This window comes from Stenella coeruleoalba (genome assembly GCF_951394435.1).
Source record: "Stenella coeruleoalba genome assembly, chromosome: 13".
In the NCBI taxonomy this organism is placed as follows: domain Eukaryota; kingdom Metazoa; phylum Chordata; class Mammalia; order Artiodactyla; family Delphinidae; genus Stenella; species Stenella coeruleoalba.
This window is the reverse complement of record NC_137159.1, coordinates 11,847,900-11,866,304: the sequence shown is the minus strand read 5'-3', so window position 1 is coordinate 11,866,304 and position 18,405 is coordinate 11,847,900. Positions and strand designations below refer to the sequence as shown.

At 43.8% G+C, this 18,405-nt stretch overlaps 1 protein-coding gene across 6 annotated transcripts in view; it reads right to left on the bottom strand.

Annotated features, from left to right (window-relative positions):
- The window catches only part of TMEM87B (transmembrane protein 87B), a 61,423-nt gene extending 43,018 nt beyond the window's left edge, over positions 1 to 18,405 (bottom strand). For all 6 annotated transcript variants that reach the window (XR_013830946.1, XM_079940202.1, XM_079940203.1 and 3 more), the window contains exons 1-9: positions 18,167 to 18,405; positions 15,185 to 15,245; positions 11,607 to 11,698; positions 9,659 to 9,793; positions 8,640 to 8,693; positions 6,914 to 7,004; positions 5,001 to 5,062; positions 4,578 to 4,761; positions 1,583 to 1,682 (exon numbers count right to left, since the gene is read on the bottom strand). Coding sequence is in view for 5 of the 6 variants with exons in the window: in XM_079940202.1 (XP_079796328.1) it covers positions 1,583 to 1,682; positions 4,578 to 4,761; positions 5,001 to 5,062; positions 6,914 to 7,004; positions 8,640 to 8,693; positions 9,659 to 9,793; positions 11,607 to 11,698; positions 15,185 to 15,245; positions 18,167 to 18,325 (938 nt within the window). In the remaining variant the exon portion in view is untranslated. The remainder of the gene's footprint in view (positions 1 to 1,582; positions 1,683 to 4,577; positions 4,762 to 5,000; positions 5,063 to 6,913; positions 7,005 to 8,639; positions 8,694 to 9,658; positions 9,794 to 11,606; positions 11,699 to 15,184; positions 15,246 to 18,166) is intronic.

The window sequence follows — 18,405 nt, the reverse complement described above, 5'->3', positions numbered from 1 at the left end:
GCAATGAAGGAGAAACAGAGGAGAGGGCCATCCGGGTTCAAGGGAGGCTCTGCTTCTGAAGATGACAGAAATAACAGTGTGCTGATGGGAACGGCCCACCGGAGAGGGAAATTGACGCTATCAGAGACAACAGGACAGACTGCTGGGACAGCTTCTTTGACAGAGGAGGTAACAGGACCCAGGGCACCAGGGCAGGGCGGGGCTTAACCGCACACAGGGATGGTCCACGCCGTACAGGAGCAGAACAGGCTGCGTGTGGTCCAGAGGTGGGGAGGATGACACAGACCTGACAGCCGCAAGTCCCTTCTGGTGGCTTCTAATTCCTCGGTGAGAGAAGAGCCAAGATCAGCTACGCTGGATGAGGGTAGGGAGGTGCGAGGAGACAGAAGGGGTGAATGGTCTTGCGCAGAGCGGAGAGTCAGAACACGAACGGCACGGGGACCAAGAGGTGCCAGCAGCACTGAGGGCGCCCTTCAAGTTCAGGGTCACGGAGTGAACTGAGCCAGGCAGTGCGGCGGGGTGTTCTCCTCAGGCTGACGCCGAGCCTGCGCAGATGGAGAGCTGGATTTATCGAGGGAGGCTGGCAAAGGAGAAGGCGGAGGGCCTCAGGGGTGGCAGGGGTCGTCAGTGCCCTGCCGGACCGTGGAAGGCGGTGGGATCAATAGGCCGGAGGCCACACCAGGGACCAAGAGTGCCTACAGCTGACGCATTAGAGAAAGGAAACAGGAAACGGGGGAGGCTGAAGAGTAGATTGCTTCAATGTGCCACCATGGAGAGGGTGCAGCTATACACGATAATAAATAGATACTAATCAAGTCCAGAAAACGGCCAGGGCACTCAGTAGTTGAGGGGAGGTGACAGGTAAGAGCGGCAGAGGTGAGGGGGTGAGGTCAGGTTTCTTAAAGGATCCTCACACGGATACTCAAATCACAGGGAATCCTGACAGTGAAGTGCTGAGGACAAAGACAATAAAGCAAGTGCTCGGAGCGGTGAGGGATGAGGGGAAACCTGGCGGCTGACAAGGCCTGCAACCCGAAGATGCTGCTGTGGTCCAGTGTGAGGGCTTGAGTTTCTGGGAATCAGAGGGTCTTAGGCAACAGGCTCTTCCATGTTCATGCCCAGGGACTCAAAAGTAAGAGGGAGAAAGGATCTGCTTGAGAGGGTCCCGAAAGCGGGTCCTCAGGCGACTGCCAGGTTTCAGCCAGAAATTCTGCTGACCCTGGTGTTTCATGAGAGCACGCTCTCTTACAATATCTCATACACAAACATGACCCCTAACTATGTTGTCTAGGAAACAGAAAATGGTCTGAACCTCGAGAATCATTTAGAATTTTCCATAATCCTTATAGTTGATTATTCATCTAACTATGAAGTTACTGGAATTCAACTTCAGGATCTTTATTTGAGAAAAGAATAAAACAGCCAGTGCATGGAAATCTTTTAAAAACACGTCCTTGCAGGTATTTCCCTCTGGGATTTGTGTTAGGACACTGAGAGGTGCCGGGTTTCACAGGGGTCATAGCGGAGATGGATGGGATCACAGGATGGGGACGCGGCGTCTTTTCTGGGCCCCGGTACTTACTTCACAATGCCGTATCCCAAGCTCACAATGATCACCAGGAGGCGAGCCAGCGTCCTCTTAATTGCAGATATCAACTCCGCAAAGATCAGTAAACTCTGGGCTGAGGGGGGGACGAAGGAAAATCATTCGCCCTGGGTCCATCTGGACGCCTGCCGCGTCTAGAGTCTAAATGGGTACTGTGTACAGTTACGTCCTGACCTCAGACGAATTCGCCACGTTGAATTTAAAGGTCATCTAATCCAAGTGATGTTTGAAACCTCAATGAAGGGGATTCTGATCGGCTCTACTGGGCACAGCTCTCTCACGTCCACTGGAAATCCGTCTCCCCGAGCTCCCCTCTGTTCTTATTCTTCCCCTTGAGGTTACAAAGGATTGTAGCCCTTTCCTGTTCTGTAAATATCTGAAAACCATAACGCCCTCAAGAGCTCTCTTTTCCCCAGGTTGCCCTCATCATTTACTCATTCACGCTCCTACCGTGTGGCTATCGCAGTAAAAGACACACCACGTTCCCTGCCCTCGTGAAGCCTGTACTCTGGTCGGGACAAGTAAACGGACAGAATTCAGCAAGTGCTGGAGGTCACGCTGTATCTCCCAGGATTGTGATGAAAGCGACCTAATCCACACGGGGCAGGAAAAGCTTCTCATAGGAAGTGACATCTACACCAGGGTTTGAAGGCTGAGTAGGAGTTAACCGTTTGGAGGAGGGAAAGGGGAAAGCAAAGGAAATGGCACATGCAAGGGCATGGAGAGAAAAAGAGACAAAGCCAAATATGCTGCAAGAAGTGAAAGTTCGGCATGTCTGCAGCAGAGCGTGTAACGAGGGAGGTCAAGAAAAGAGGCTGGGGCAGAGGCAGGGCCCAATCACCTCAGTTTTAGGCTAGGCCATGAGTCAGGGCTTGTTGCCGAGGGCAGTGGGAAGTCAATGATAGTAAACAAGGGAGTGAAAAAGGAACTAGTCAACTACAGCCCACAGGCCAAATCTGGCCCTACATCTGTTTTGTAAATAAAGTTTTATTGGAACACGGCCATGCCCATTTGTTGTCTGTGGCAGCTTTCATGCTCCAATGGCAGTAGTTGAGAAGTTGCAACACAGACTACATGGCTCGCAAAGCCGAAAATATTTACTGTGTAGACTTTGCAGGAAAAGCTTGCTGACCCTTGGAAGAAAGTAGACAGCTTTATTTTATCAAGATTGCTCTACTTAATGGCTTGGAGAGGAATAGACTGTAGGCGAGGAAAACGCTCAGGAGTCTATTGCAGAATTTAGCCAAGAGATGATGAGAGTGCTGGCGGTAAAGACGGAGAGGAGAAAGCCATTCAGAAACGAGTTGTGAATCCACCTAACATTCTTGTTTTCAGTTCATGTTTCTCTGCCTTCTCTAGAAGAAACCACAAGAGACCTTGCCCAACACATTGAAGAAGTGCAGATATACTAAATTTATTACATTTGCCTAACTGCCAATCTAGAAGCACAAAACAAAGAAGTCAATGGACACGACCTATTCTTAATGTATCCTTGCTGGGTCCTAACAATCACTAAATCATCATTGCTTGATTTTTCTGAAGTCTATCCTTCCAGGACCAATGCTAAGCAAGACAGCCTGGGTTACAGAATTTACACTTGGGAAAATCAGAAACAACATCAACCCAGGCCCCGTCTGGCGCCTCTCCTTTCCACAGGACTCCTCAAAGACAAGGACGGCAGTCTGGGGTTTCTCTTCCAAGGGCCTTCTGGTGTCATCTCAGAGGGCTTGAAGGCCCTGAGGAAGATAGATGGTCTTTCCTTCTCTCCATGGATCTCAGGCTTTTGCTGCCCTTCACCCAAGTTCACGCCACCCTCTTCTAGACAGAGACGCCCACCACTGGTAGCAAAGGAGCTGACCCGCCTTCTCTGACATTCAAGAACGCTTTAACCCCCAGTCATATGCAGCCGCTCTATCCTTCCTTCTTTATCTGGTTCAGGGCAGGCACACACACATACACACGCACGCACGTCACTAGAACTTCTTATAGGGTAATAATACCTCTAACATGTCTCCCTGGATGTTTGTCTTTTCTTTATTGTCTTGTACATGTCTTTTTAAACTTTTTATTTTGGGAAATTACAAACATTCTTCGACCCAGAGAAAGCGATATAATGAACTCCCACGTACCCATCACTCAGCTTCCATAATTATCAACATTATGCTAAATTTGTCTCATCTATTTTCCAACTCACCCTCTTTTTTTCCCGGAGTATTTTAAAATAAAGAGCAGACACAACTACACCCTTTGAAAACCTGTACCACGATCATTTGTAACTGACCACTCAGAAGCACATTCCTGAGGGCTTTCTACCCTTCTGAGCTATCTCCCTTTTGAAGGTTCAGTGATGGAATTAATTGTGCCTTTACTTCTCTGGCCCTTTTGAACTCTATCTTCTAGAAGTCTGGGGCACCCATCTGAGGATGCCCCACTATATGCCCTGCCTGCTTGCCACATGCCACTGTGTAAGCTGGGATGGTATCTCCCACGGTCACATGAAGTTCTTTGCAAAAAGGGTGCAGTCACCATCCATCCTGGCACTACTAATTTTACTCCCTGTGGCCAAATTTTCTTTTCTCCTTTGGAGGGGAAAGGAGAAGAGAGAGGATGGGGAAAAATACAGAGAAATACGTTAAAAGGATTGGCAGCCCCCGATGTCCCCAGTCCAGAATTTCGTGTTGTTTAAAGCCAGTCACGGCTAGCTGAACCTTAGGGAACAGGAATTTTCTTTTCCCCAGGAGGGAAGTAAGGGAAAGCCAGCAAGAAGAAAACAGAAAATGAAGACCACACACATGCTAGCCTGGATCAGAGCCCTACTCTGATATTCTCTTCTTGGCTTCCCTCCTCTTCACCTATATGGTTGTTCCCAAACCACTGTATGAAGGTGGGGCGGGGAGTCCCCACAGCTCTGCTCACAAATGCTAGGTGACTCTTGGGTCACACCATATTCATGGACACAGTCACCACTTACTTGATAACCCAGTGCTGTTGATGTTTTGGTATTCAGCATAAAAAACTGCTTTTTCAAGCATTCCCAGGAAAATAACAGCTGCAATCCAGAACTGGATTCTTAGTATATCTTTCCAATAGCAGGCAGACCACATCAGCCAGAGTATGCCATATAAGATATAAACGATACACATCACCATGTAGAACTGTGGGAGGAGAAGCAATTTTAGTCAGTTAAGCCTTCTGATCATTTGAAAATCGACATTTCTACATTCAAGTTTGCAATCCTTTATTTTCCAGTCACCATGGAACCAGAAATAGAGGGTATGTCAAAGTGTTAGCTACTAAGGAATTACCACCACTGAGCTCTTAAAATGTTTAAATGTTCCAATTAGGATACAAAACTCATTTTTAAAAAAAGGAAGAAATGATGAGAGATACTCACAATCATCAGAGGCCAATCTGATGCAGAGATATATCCATGAGGCCCCATCATAGAAAGAGAAACTGGTGAAGGCAGGGTGGGGATAAAGAAATTAAGGCATTAAAATTAACAACCAGTTTTCCTTAAGTTTTTCAATGTAAGCTCATTTTAAGACTCCAAGAATACACACCAAGTTAACGAATGCTGAATTTTAACCTTTGATTATGTAACTGTATGAAGATATCTTTACGTATTTGTAGACATGCTCTTGTAAAGTGTGGGCCAAGTCAGATCTTATGCAGACAGCAAAGTAGTCCTGGTCTGAGATTGGCCCTGGCTGAGTCCCTGACCTAGCTGAGGACTTTGTCTTTCTTAATGTAACTTGGACAAATTCTGAACTCCAGGGACTTCCCTGGTGGTCCAGCAGTTATGACTCCGAGCCCCCAATGCAGGGGGCATGGGTTCCATCCCTGGTCAGGGAACTAGATCCTGCATGCTGCAAGTAAGATCCCACACGCTGCAACTAAAGATCCCGCACGGGGCAACGAAGATCCCGCTCGCGGCAACCCAGCACAGCCAAATTAATTAATTGATTAATTAAAAAAAATTTTTTTTTTAATTTACTGAACTCCAGAATCTAGTTTGGGTTGTTGTCTGAGAGCACTAACAAACAGAGTGCCGAATACAGTGCAAGACTTGCAAGGCTTAGCAACTGCGCCAGTTACTAACCAGCAGAAGCTTAAAGCTGCCTGCTGGTGTCAGAGGAAAAGACGCCACACCTGGGAAGGCAGGGCGCACAGGCTGGGGAGCAGGATGGCAGCGAGGCCCCTGCTCCCTGTGTGGCATGGTCTGGGCCCATTACAGTACCTCCGGGAGGAAGGCCTGCTTCACACTCTCCGGAGCAGCGCCCCCACCAGCTTCCCTGGGGAAGACCAGCTCTGGGCCTCCTTTGCGGCCATGCCTGACTCACCTCACTGCTTTCTCCCTCCTCTCTGGACTGGGTACCCCCCAGAGACAGAGCCTGGCTTCACTTCTGTGTTCCAGTGGGTGAATCAGAGCAGTTTGCAAATCCCCAGGATCATCACATGCTGCTTGGCTGCTGTCAGCCCAGCAGATAGATACCCAGTACAGAAAATGACCACTAAAGCAATGCCAGGACCCATGGAAGCATTCGCTCCCTTGAAAACCGCTTAGTGTGAGCCCGCTCTCACACTGGGTACCAGGAGCTACGGTTTCACGAGGCAAAGAGCATCTACCTTATGGGCAGGCAGGGGAGCTCACAGACTGCAGAAGCCACAGTTGCCAGACATGCTACTTCTACTCCTAGGCTACAAACAGATTCTTTTTTCTTAAACTTTTTAAAGAACAAAAATTTTGAACCCCTGATGATGGCCATTTTCAAGTAACAGAATATAATCCACTTCAAGTACGATTAAGGTGTCACCTACCCATTTCTACATGTTAAAAAAAAATTTTTTTTAATCTGGAAGGATGGAGAATTTTGTATCCCTCTATCAAGTTTAAAACTTTTTAAATTAATCTTTTTTTTTAATTCACCCTTTTATTTATTTTCTTTTATTTATTTTTTCTTGGCCACGCTGTGCAGCTTGTGGGATCCTAGTTCCCCGACCAGGGATTGAACCCTGGCCCTCGGCACCCAAAGCACAGAGTCCCAACCACTGGACCACCAGGGAACTCCCAAAGTTTATCTGAAATTAATTTAAAATTTCCATTCCATTAAAAAAATATATATTTGAGTTAAGATAAGCATAAAGTTCTAAGTACCCCAAATAAACAGATTATTCATTTTTGTGATTAACAGAAAATCATTTTTGAATAATGTGTTTTAACAGAGAATGTAGATTTGGGTTAATGACAAAAATACAGAATACAGTAAAAGCAGACAATAAAACATGCATACTGTTTAACTATACCATTCAAATTCCAGCTTGCATCTGTTTTTTCTGTTTTAATAGAAACAATAAAGATATGAAACCCATCTCTCTGTGTTTTGGCTACAACATCCTGAAACAGAAAAAAAAAAAATCCTTCATGTTATTATTTTTTTTTTTAATTGCTATATAAGATATAGCTAAACGATTGTCCACCACATTTTAAAACAACTTTTAAGAATTGAATTGGGTTACTTTAAAAAAAAAAAAAAAACACAGATAAAAGGAATGGTGGGCTGTGGAAGGACAGTGGGTAGTGGAAGGATTTCCTCCATTTGTTTTTTTTTTTTTACCACCATCCTCCCAGGCCCAAAGGATGGAGGAGGAAAAAAGCCTTTTCCACTTGCCAATGTTTTCTACTTTTTATATAGTTCTACAGGTTTTCCCCCCAATGTTACCATTCTATGTTTTATTTAATACTACCTTTGAAATAGTTTTTCTAATATCCTAGTATAATCAAGCATTTATTTATTTATTTATACTTTTTGGCCACGCCCTGTGGCATGTGGAATCTTAGTTTCCTGACCAGGGGTTGAAACCGCACCGCCTGCATTGAAAGCACGGAGTCTTAACCACTGGACCACCAGGGAAGTCCCAAGCATTCAGTTTTTAAATGTGTGTTTTTTTAAATTGAACTGGGGGAGAAAGATGTCAGATAACATTGCTGGAAATGACTCAGATTCGGTGTACAGGCTAAATTCCTTAAGGCACTCTGTTGCTAGCAGTCCCACTGAGGCCTGAAACTGCCCACTGGGACTGCCTGTGAACCCTGCAGTGCCCTCATGTAGCTGGACCAAACTTTTCACACTCCTCCTTCCTGAGTATTTGCTATCCTTCCCTCTCATTTCCTACTCCTCCACCTGTGACAGTTTGTGCAAAGCAAAGAGTTGGTCCAGCCACTGCAGAGTGAATGCCCTTCCACTATCAGACTACTCTGTAAGATGGTTGGAGAAAACAGTATGAAAGCAGAAGGGTCCCAGTCTAAAGGCAAACATCAAGCTCTTCTAAATCCACTTTCAGTCCCTACACTCAACTCCTTGTAATCCTCTCAACCTCTTAGTCTTCTGACTTTGAGTAATTTCCCCAAATTCCAAATTTCCCCTCCCCCTCGTGCTGCATCATGGTTTCTATCTATTTCTTTACTTCCTTAATGACGATACAGCTCCGCCCACTGCTGTGCTGCCTCAGGTATTTGGCAGCGGAATTTTATTTTTTAAAATAAAGAAAGACTACATAGAAGTTACTGTTAAATCACACCTTTAAAGAGATTTTTAAACAAAGACAGAACCAGGTATGTACAAAATTCACACAGACATATGTAAGGAAATATACTGTTTTAAATAATGCTTCTTGGGCTTCCCTGGTGGCGCAGTGGTTGAGAGTCCGCCTGCCGATGCAGGGGACGCGGGTTCGTGCCCCGGTCCGGGAAGATCCCACATGCCGCGGAGCGGCTGGGCCCGTGAGCCATGGCTGCTGAGCCAGCGCGTCCGGAGCCTGTGCTCCACAACGGGAGAGGCCACAGCAGTGAGAGGCCCGCGTACCGCAGAAAAAATAAAAAATAAAAATAAAAAATAATGCTTCTTTTTTCTTTCCTAACTCTACTAACCCTACTTTAGATCACTCTCTGAGTATCTGTCCATCAACAGATTCTGCTCAGTCTTACTCTAACTTGTATGTATTTGATTTAAAGGCAAATAAAATGACTTACCGCTGACCCTTCCTGGTTTGTAACACTTCCGGTATTTGTTCTTAGTTCTTTATTCTGGAAAAATAAAATAAAAGAATTTCATTTTATATTGTTGCATTTCCATAAGGAAAAATAGTTTCAACAATTAAGAAAAAAAATGTGTTATGAAAAAGTAAAGATTAAAGCTGAACACCAGAGAACAAACCTCACTGTATCCCAAACACGTGTAACAAAATCCTACTTTTGAAAAATTACTTCCTTAATCAGGGCAGTGGTTACCGTTGGCAGGGAGCGTAGTAGGAACTCAAAGGGAGCTCGAGGTGCTCAAAGGCCCTGATCTTGATTGGGATTCACACGGGTGGGTTCAGGTTGTGAAAATTCATCAAGCCCTACGCTGCTGATATGCAAGCTTTGCTGTAAACTTACGTATATTTATTATACCTTGACACAAATTTTTAAAACAACCCTTTAACGTTTTTATTAAAGACATTTTCATTTCAGAATTTACAGGACAAAAAATCACTTAAAATGACCCACGGCCTCACCACCCAGAGATGACCGCTGTTAACATTTTAGAATCTAGTCTTCTAGGCTAGGAGGAGAAAGTGCACAAAGGAGAGTGTTCAAGTGTGTTAAATGCTGGTGAGTCAAGTACACTGAAAGACCTTCAGTAGGAGTAATAGACCTAGGGATCTAATGACGTGGAAGTCACTGGTGACCTTGACTAGAGCTGTTCTGATGGGATGATGGGGGCAAAGCCCTGACTGGGGTGGGCAGAAGAGAGATGAGGGACGGAATGACAGCAAATCATGAAAGGATGATAAAAGGATCCTCTTCCAAGGATGATGCTGCAAAAGGCACAAAGAAATGGAACAATGGTTCCACTTATTATGTACTGCCACACACACAAAAGAACTAAACCTAATAATTGACAACTTAAGCACCTTCCTTTATCAAAATACTGATAAAACAGAAGTTGATACTTGCATTCACTGGGAGAAACGTAAATTCTATTTCAACATCGCAAGACAGGTACTCACATTCAATGAGGGAAACGTCTGTGAATCACTGTTGCAATCTAAGTTTTCATTTTTTGTTGTCCAACATTCGCTGCTGTTGAAATAATGACCACAAAAGTCTTCACTGACACTAAGTTCATGTTTTTGTGACAGCTCCTATGCAAAGTAAGATTCTACGTCATAATTTATTTCCACTTAATATCTAAATAATACCAAAAAGTTATTCAGCTTGGAACACTTGAAACACGCAATAGAACAAAATACCAAAAAGAAAGTTTTGAATATAATTTTCAGTACGATTGAGGTAATCATAACATTTTAGCCATTCTGATGTGCTCAGATACAGTAATATAATACATAATATAATCATTCTCTTATAGTAATAAAAGTGATTAAGATGTTACTACAAGGAAATGGTTCACAGAGAAATACAAAATACTTTGTCCTGGGGTTACTTCCATTTTACTCCAGGTATAAAAGATTTTACAGAGAAAGAAAGCAGCATTTAATTACAAGGAAAGATAAACCAAACACTCAGTAACATAAAGCAAAGATGGCAAACCCAACTGAGTGCAGGGGGAACACTCATTTACACATCAACTAACAATGAGGCTCCTAGATGGATGAGGAAAACCGCGCTCCTAATGGCAACTCCCAGGCATGAAGAAAAGGTTAAGAGGCTTCCATTGGCCAAATATGAGACAATTTGAGCAAAATACAGAAAAACAGTAATAGATTATAACCCACCCAACAAAGTTAAAATCAATGAGTCCATATTGATAATTGATTGACTGACAGACGGATAAGAGAGAGGAAAAGAGTGCAACCTCATAGTCGAATGCTAATAAATGTAGAAGAAAACATGGAATTAGAAAATCATTGTTTAGCAATCATCACAGTGGTAACTGTGCCTTGATTCAGGCAAGAATCAAAGAATGTTAAAACAAGGACCGATGAAGAAACAGGATATTTACACATAAATACAGAAGTGTTTCTTCACAAATTATTGTTAACAACAAGGAGAAAAGTAGTAGCTTTACAGTGGAGAAACCTGGCAGAAACTTCCTTAACTGATCAAAGTTAATATCACCAAAAATGGGACAAAACAGTATACTTTCTGGTATGCCTGCCAAAAATATAACCTGAATTTAATCACGAGGAAACGTGAGAAATATTCAAATTGAGGGACATTTTGTAAAAATAAATGGCTTGTACACCTCAAATATATCAATGTCATGTCATGAACCACCCTCAACACCTCCACCCCCCCCCAAAAAAAACCCTGCAGAAATACAAGGTGATCCTGGATTGGATCCTGTACCAGAAAAAGAAAAGAAAAGAAAAGAAAAGAAAAAAGCTGCTAAAAAGGATGTTGTTGGGACACTGGCAAAGTTTGAATATGGTTTATTAGCTATTATATCAATTAGCATTGTATCGCTGTTAAATTTCGTAAATCTGATCTCTGTACTGTGTAATCTAAGGGAATATCTTTGTTCGTAGGAAATACACACTGACCTAACCCGGTCTCTTTTTCCTCTTCTCACACTCTCCCCCTCCTTTTCCCTCCTCTCCTCTTTCTGAGGTCTACGTATACTCACTAAATCTACTCACACTCACTGAAGTTCTAGGTTCCCTATTACTAATTTTTTGAACGAAGTGAAACTTTTACATTTCTTCTTTAAATTGAGTTGGTTTTCATTTGTGCGTGACCCACAGTCCCCTTATCAATGGTTTCCACAACTCTGATTTAAATATTTACTAACATTTTTCATAAGATACAAGGAAACTAAAAGATCTGTATTCTCAGAAAGCATATACTTTGATACAATTAAGGCGTTTATTGCCTAAGTCCCAAAATCTGTGGTACTTCTCTATTCCTGGCCTCCTCACTTGATAAGCTAATAAATCTTAAAACTCCTAACTTTTCCTTCATAGATTTAGACACATTTAAAATTTGTGTTTTACTTACTTCCAGCTCAGAATATTGATTGTGACAGGGATGATGTTCCAAAAGCCACACTATGGTAAACTTCACAGGCCCAGGGCAGCTGAATGACTTAACTGTTTAGAGAAAGGAAGTCTCATTTTACAGCAATAATAATATATACTTTAACATAAACTTAAGGTTTCAAGAATGCAATTTAAAATAGACTACTTTGGACTTCCCTGTGGCGCAGTGGTTAAGAATCTGACTGCCAAGGCAGGGGACATGGGTTCGAGCCCTGGTCCGGGAAGATCCCAAATGCCATGGAGCAACTAAGCCCATGCACCACAACTACTGAGCCCATGTGCCACAACTACTGAAGCCCGCGCGCCTAGAGCCTGTGCTCCACAACAAGGGAAGCCACCGCGATGAGAAGGCAGCACACCGCAACAAAGAGTAGCCCCTGCTCGCCACAACTAGAGAAAGCCCGCGTGCAGAAACGAAGGCCCAACGCAGCCAAAAATAAATAAATAAATGTTCCTTTAAAAAATAAATAAATAAAATAGACAACTTTAAGGAAACCATGAGTAAAGTATTACCTAATTTCTCCAAAAAGTCACTGCAAAATGAGACAGATAAATTCCTTAAATTAAATTATTACAGTTAACCAAGGCTGAGGCTGGTAGAGTTTCTGGGGCAGAGTACCCAAGAGGTGGGAACCACACAGAGAAAGGGTCAATGAAATCTGCATACAGATCCTTGGTCTCTGGCTGCATAACAGCCTGCCCGTGCACAGGGACAAGCTGAAAAATTCTGAGTTCACATGGGGATGGGAACTAGCCAGAGAGGAAAGGCCTCAGTAAACACACCCCGTGTCTGAGAGAGACGCAGAAGAGTCACACCTTAGAAGTGGTGCTAAGTTAGTTCTAGAGTAAAGGCTACCCCTGATCCCTCCTAAAAGAAATTAAAAACAAAACTGGAAAGGATCGAACTGACCCCAAAGAAACGTAACTGTCTGCCGGAACAAAGTTGTTCACGGAACACAACATTCTAGTACTCAAGAATGTGAAATTCACGATATCCACTAGCCAACAAAAATACTAGATATACAAGGTGGGAAAAGTTGACTCATAATCGTGACACGAATCAGTCAATTTGACAACGATGTGCACTGTTCTGTGTGTCTATCGCAGTTCCACAGTGTTAGGATTACCGTAGCTTCGTGTTCAGTTCTGAAATCAGAGCGTAAAAGCCCTCCCACTTTGTTCTTTTTTAAAATTGTTTTGGCTATTCTAGGTCCTCTGTATTTGCATCTAAGTTTCAGAAACAGCTCTCGCCAGTTTCTACATAAGTCTGCTTGGATTTTGATTGGGATTAATTGAATTTATAGGTCAATCTGGGGAGAATTGCCAGTATAATGTTAAGTTAGAGATTTATCATAGATGCCCTTTATCAGGTTGAGGCCATTTCCTTCTATTTCTAGTTTTCTGAGAGTTTCCATCATGGATAGGTGCTGATTTTTTTCAAATGCTTTTTTGTATATATTGAGATGATTATATGATGTATTTCTTTTATTCTGTTAATATGGTGAATTACACTGAGAGATTTTCACCAGTGGCTCCACATGACGGCATCTTGAATGGAGTAGCGAAGAGGGGTCACCTTAGCTTTCCTTAGGGAAAGCAAGGCATCTGATCCACCAAACAGCACGGACACATACCCGAGGGACCAATGCTTAACTTTGTAGGCACTAAAATTTGGCTCTGGGACTTCCCTGGTAGCACAGTCGTTAAGAACCCGCCTGCCAATGCAGGGGACACAGTTCCGAGCCCTGGTCTGGGAAGATCCCACATGCCGAGGAGCAACTAAGCCCATGCGCCACAACTACAGAGCCTGCGCTCTAGAGCCCGCACGCCACAACTACTGAGCCCATGCGCCACAATTACTGAAGCCCGCACACCTAGAGCCCGTGCTCCGCAACAAGAGAAGCCACCATGACGAGAAGCCCGCGCACCGCGACAAAGAGTAGCCCTTGCTCGCCACAACTAGAGAAAGCCCGTGCGCAGCAACGAAGACCCAATGCAGCCATAAATAAATAAATTAATTAATTAAAAAAGTCATTCCTAACAAATATTTTTTTAAAATAATAATAATAAAATAAAATTTGGCTCTGTGAGAACTCAGAGACTCAGTTTCATCTTTCACACCATGGATGTAGGCGTGTAAAACTTAACGCCCAATTACTCACTTAAACAGTAACTATAAAGTAGATGATGAGAAGGCTGCTTGGTGAACGTGGCAGAACAAGGAGGCTCAGGTGGGCACTTCATGCACCCCCGCCAGCCACAATGTTAGAGCTACGGTCATAGTTACAGAAAGACCTCTCTCCCATCAGTGCTGGGACACTGCCAGCTTTTACCTGACTAAACCCTCATTTTTTTTTTTACGTTTTTGTTCCTAACTCCCTTCTGCTGCCTCATTTTTCTTTCTTTAGATATGTTAATACTAAATTGTGGTCTCCTTTTAGGCTGATCTCGGACATTACATATTGATTTTAAAAAAATTCAAATTCTGTGTTTCAGTGGTCCATATAACTTTTTATTCCCCCATGTAATTTTTTTGTCTGCACCAGTGTTTTAAATGTTGTCTAGACAGTGAGACATGAATTTATTAAAGCACTGAGAGGCCAAAATTTTTTCCTCACCCACCTTGGGCTTCAATTTCCTCTTACCAAGCTCTTATCACCACTGATGATCTATATCACGAAGCTGCTTTCAACCGCCTTTGCTTTCTAGCTGATGGCTGGCCTACTTCCGTCAGCAAAGACCACACACGGCAGAATTCTCCAACAAATGTTCAGAGCACGGTGTGAGAGATAAAAGGGCCACGGCTGTGGGTCCCACGAAGCCAATTTGCTCTACCCAACAAAAAAACTACCCCTTACCCCAAACTTTAACTCTGGCAACCAACTGACCTAGTCAAGTTACTGGCAACACCTAGAGGGGTTAGTGCACAGTAAATATGATCCAATGTAAACTCATTAAAAATACTGCAAACCTCAAGATCTATGACTTGGTAGTCATGACACACCAGTATTTACACAGACAACACAGTCCCTAACAAATATTTTCACATAAGCTCTAAAACCCTAATTGTTAGTGTCTAATAATTTTTATTTCCTGCTGTGATCATGTGTATATTTAGAAAATTTTCAGAAACACAAAGGTTTCATCACAATCATGGCATTTCATATAACCATAAAAAGAATTTACTGAATTTTAAAAGGGATTCAGAGTCAAATTTCGGAGGTCAAATACTTTTTTGCTGAAGACTTCTTTACTAGGTTTTAACTATAATTTTTAAAGAATGATAAAGAATGATTCACATTACATTTTCTGAGACAGGATCAGAAAAATTCATTCTTGAAAATAACTATGACCCGACTGGAACAAAAGAAACCCTTAAAATGTTAGGATCACTTAAAAACATTTGCCTAGTTTAAAATATATACTATTACAATGTGTTATGTTAGTTTATGTTAAATTAATGCATGAGTTGATATTACATGTTGCTCATTTATAATTTATTGTTATTTTACTGTTATATTAGTTTATTATACTTACCAGAAAACTTGATCTCAGTAGAGTTAAACATAGTTTTCCTAAATATCAAAGGTCCTGATTTCTATAATGAAAAACAAAGAAATACAGAAAGCTCTTGTTAAAAAAATTTCTCTCTACTGTTTAAGAGTATAGTTTTATCCTGGAAAATACATAGTTCTAATCCTTTAACTCCTATGCCTGGAGTGATTATTCTTTGAAAACGTAAATCTGGGACTTCCCTGGCAGTCCAGTGGTTAAGACTCTGTGCTTCCACTGCAGGGAGCACAGGTTCAATCCCTGGTCGGGGAACTAAGATCCCACATGCCCCGTGGCTCGGCCAAAAAAAAAAAAAAAAAAGGCATTAAAAACATAAATCTGATCACATCACTCACTGGCTTAGAACGTTGTCTCATGTAATCTACTCCCTGCAGTGGATGTGAGGCTCCAGAAGGCTCCTGGGGCCAGCAACACACGGCGGGTGAGTGCGACTGCCACTGTTCGATGACTGCTGTTCAGACGGAGAACCTGTCTGTGCATCTGCAGCTGCTCTCGTGGTATCAACATAAATGCACTTCTGATAGAACAACTGACCCTCTCCCTAAGTTATGGTTTACCGTGGTCTCTTTATAAGAGACCAAATCTCACTGCCGCTCACAGGGCCCCGCCCACCTCTCTTGCACCTTTCTCACAGGTTCTCAAAAACATGGTACTCCTTCCTGCCCTCAGGACCTTAGTAGTCAACTTGAAACTTACTTGAAATCCCCTCCCTGTCGCTCTCTTTATCTAGTTATTTCCTTCTTACCCCTGAAAGTCCAGTTCAAATATCCCTTTCCTCAGGGTGTCTTCTCCTGGAGCCCACACCAGGCCAGGCCCTCCCTTCCATGGTCTGTAAGACCCATTCCTCACAACCCGTACCACAACCAAAATGAAATCTTACACTAGTTATTTAATGTCTGCCCTCACCAAGAAAAAAAATCCTGTGAGAAGGGATTACGATAAACGAACATGTGGTTAGGAATTAAAGAAAAACACTGACAGGACAAGCAGCTCTTTCTTGATAACCTCTTCTCCCTCCTCAACAGTTTCAACATCAATAAAACCCCGGGCCCAGACCCCTCCTCTGAGCTGCACATCCACATACCCAATTACCTAAAGGTCACGTCCACTGGATGTCCAATAGACAGTCCACACTCACTTGCCCTAAACCAGACACCTGGTCAGGGAACTAGATCCCTCATGCCACAACTAAGAGTCTCATGCCGCAACTAAAGATCCCGCATGCTGCAACTAAGACCCAGCACAACCAAATAAATGAATATATTATTAAAAATTTTTTTAAAAAAGAACCATTTCTTGATAGATTTGTAGAACAAATGAAAGAAAATTCCACTTTCCTTTCCTGTTCTGAAGAACAAGTTTTGACAACTTGAAATGGGGAAAAAAAAAAAAATCAGCCTACTCTTTGCAAAGAGCTTTATGGATTGCTACTGTCCTGAATCACACAGGACTAAAGATTACGTGGGACCCAAAGGTAATTTTTTCTTCCTCACGCAGGAAGCAAAGTCATTCTCTCCCCATGGCCTTTGGAATCTCACCATCCAAAGTATACTTGGCAAAGATCTTTACAGATATGGTCAAGCAGTCTGTATGCAGCCGATTCACTTCCAACTTATTCGGACTTAGTTTATGCTACTGCCTACTCACTACAGAAGCAGCATCAAACGGTAAGTGTGGTTCTCTGAGTTTTGCTTTTTACTGTTCAGAGAAATTTAATGATGAAGATACACAGGCTCTATCACTGGCGCACAAAATAGGGCACCAACCCAGAAGAATCCTGGAAAAGACGGTTGCACTGGGTCTTAAAGATTCAGAAAGATATGTACTCTCCTTCCTTTATGCAGCTTTTGTGTTATAGGAAGAATCTGTAGCCTCTGGTACTTTCTCTTTCCGGTTGAGGAAATCAAAATATAAGTTTTGCCTTTAGAATTGGGACATCGTTTCCATACATGTGGAAAATACTCATCTCAAACGGAGCTGGATGAAACCTCTGAATATAGAAAAGCAGGAGATAAGGCCTCTTCGATTTCCTGTCTCTCTTCAGCAAATCTTTCCAAAATTCTACCTCTGCATTCCTCCCACATCATCTCATGTAACTACTGGATGACAAGTTATCAAATGGTCTGCCCTGGAAAGGAAGCGTTTCCACGCACTCATGCCTCCAGACAAGCCTTGCAAACATCCCTTAATTTCTTTCCAAAATTCTACCTCTGCATTCCTCCCACATCATCTCATGTAACTACTGGATGTCAAGTTCTCAAATGGCCTGCCCTGGAAAGGAAGCGTTTCCACGCACTCATGCCTCCAGACAAGCCTTGCAAACATCCCTTAATTACACATCCTGCCCCCGCCCCCCGCCCACACACGCTCCCGGAGCTGTGATGTCAGGAACCCAAGAAGAGGGAAAGAGGGGTGGGGTGACTATTGCATGTTCCCTTCTCATTTAAAGAAAGAAAGAAAGAAAAGGCACAAGCTCTTTGTAAATTTATGCGGAAGCTGAAGCCCTGGAAAATCCACCCTGTGGCCACACGGGTGCGGCCCTGTGGCTGCACCCGGGCACGAGGAGAGGTCAAATCCAAAGATGCCGCTAGGAGTGCCGAGGGGTTCAGGGCTCAGGTCTGAATAAACGAGGACCTGATCTAGCCAGAGCAGGTCGGAGAAGAGCGAGGGGCCAGGACTTCGGGAATGGTGATCCTCATGAACAGGGTTCAGAAGGGATAGCAATCCCCCAGCACACAAGCCTGACTGATCCTCCCCACAGCCCAGGTCGGGCCGGAGGAGGGGGCGCTCCCCGCGCCGAGCAAAGAGCCCAGAGAAAGTATCAGGGCACCCGGGGCAGGCCCGGCCAGATCAACAAGACCGAGACCGGCTCCTGGAGCCCAGAGAGCCCGGGGAGGACCTGCGGGCCCGGGCAGCACCTCGCCTGGGTCCCGACACACCACTTACGTCATTGATCGTCGCTGCCCAGAGCCCGAGCTCGGGGACGGCGCCCACAGCCGCCGGGCCCCAGCACAGGAGGCAGAGGGTAACTCGCAGCAGCGGGCGCCTGGCGGGAAGGCGGCCGCGGGATGAGAACCAGACCCCGGCCCAGCTGGTAGCGGCCATCTTGACGCGGAAGCCGCACCTGGCGCTCCGTGGCGCCCGCCACGCCCCAGGCCCGCACCAGGTGCAGCTCCGCCCCGGGC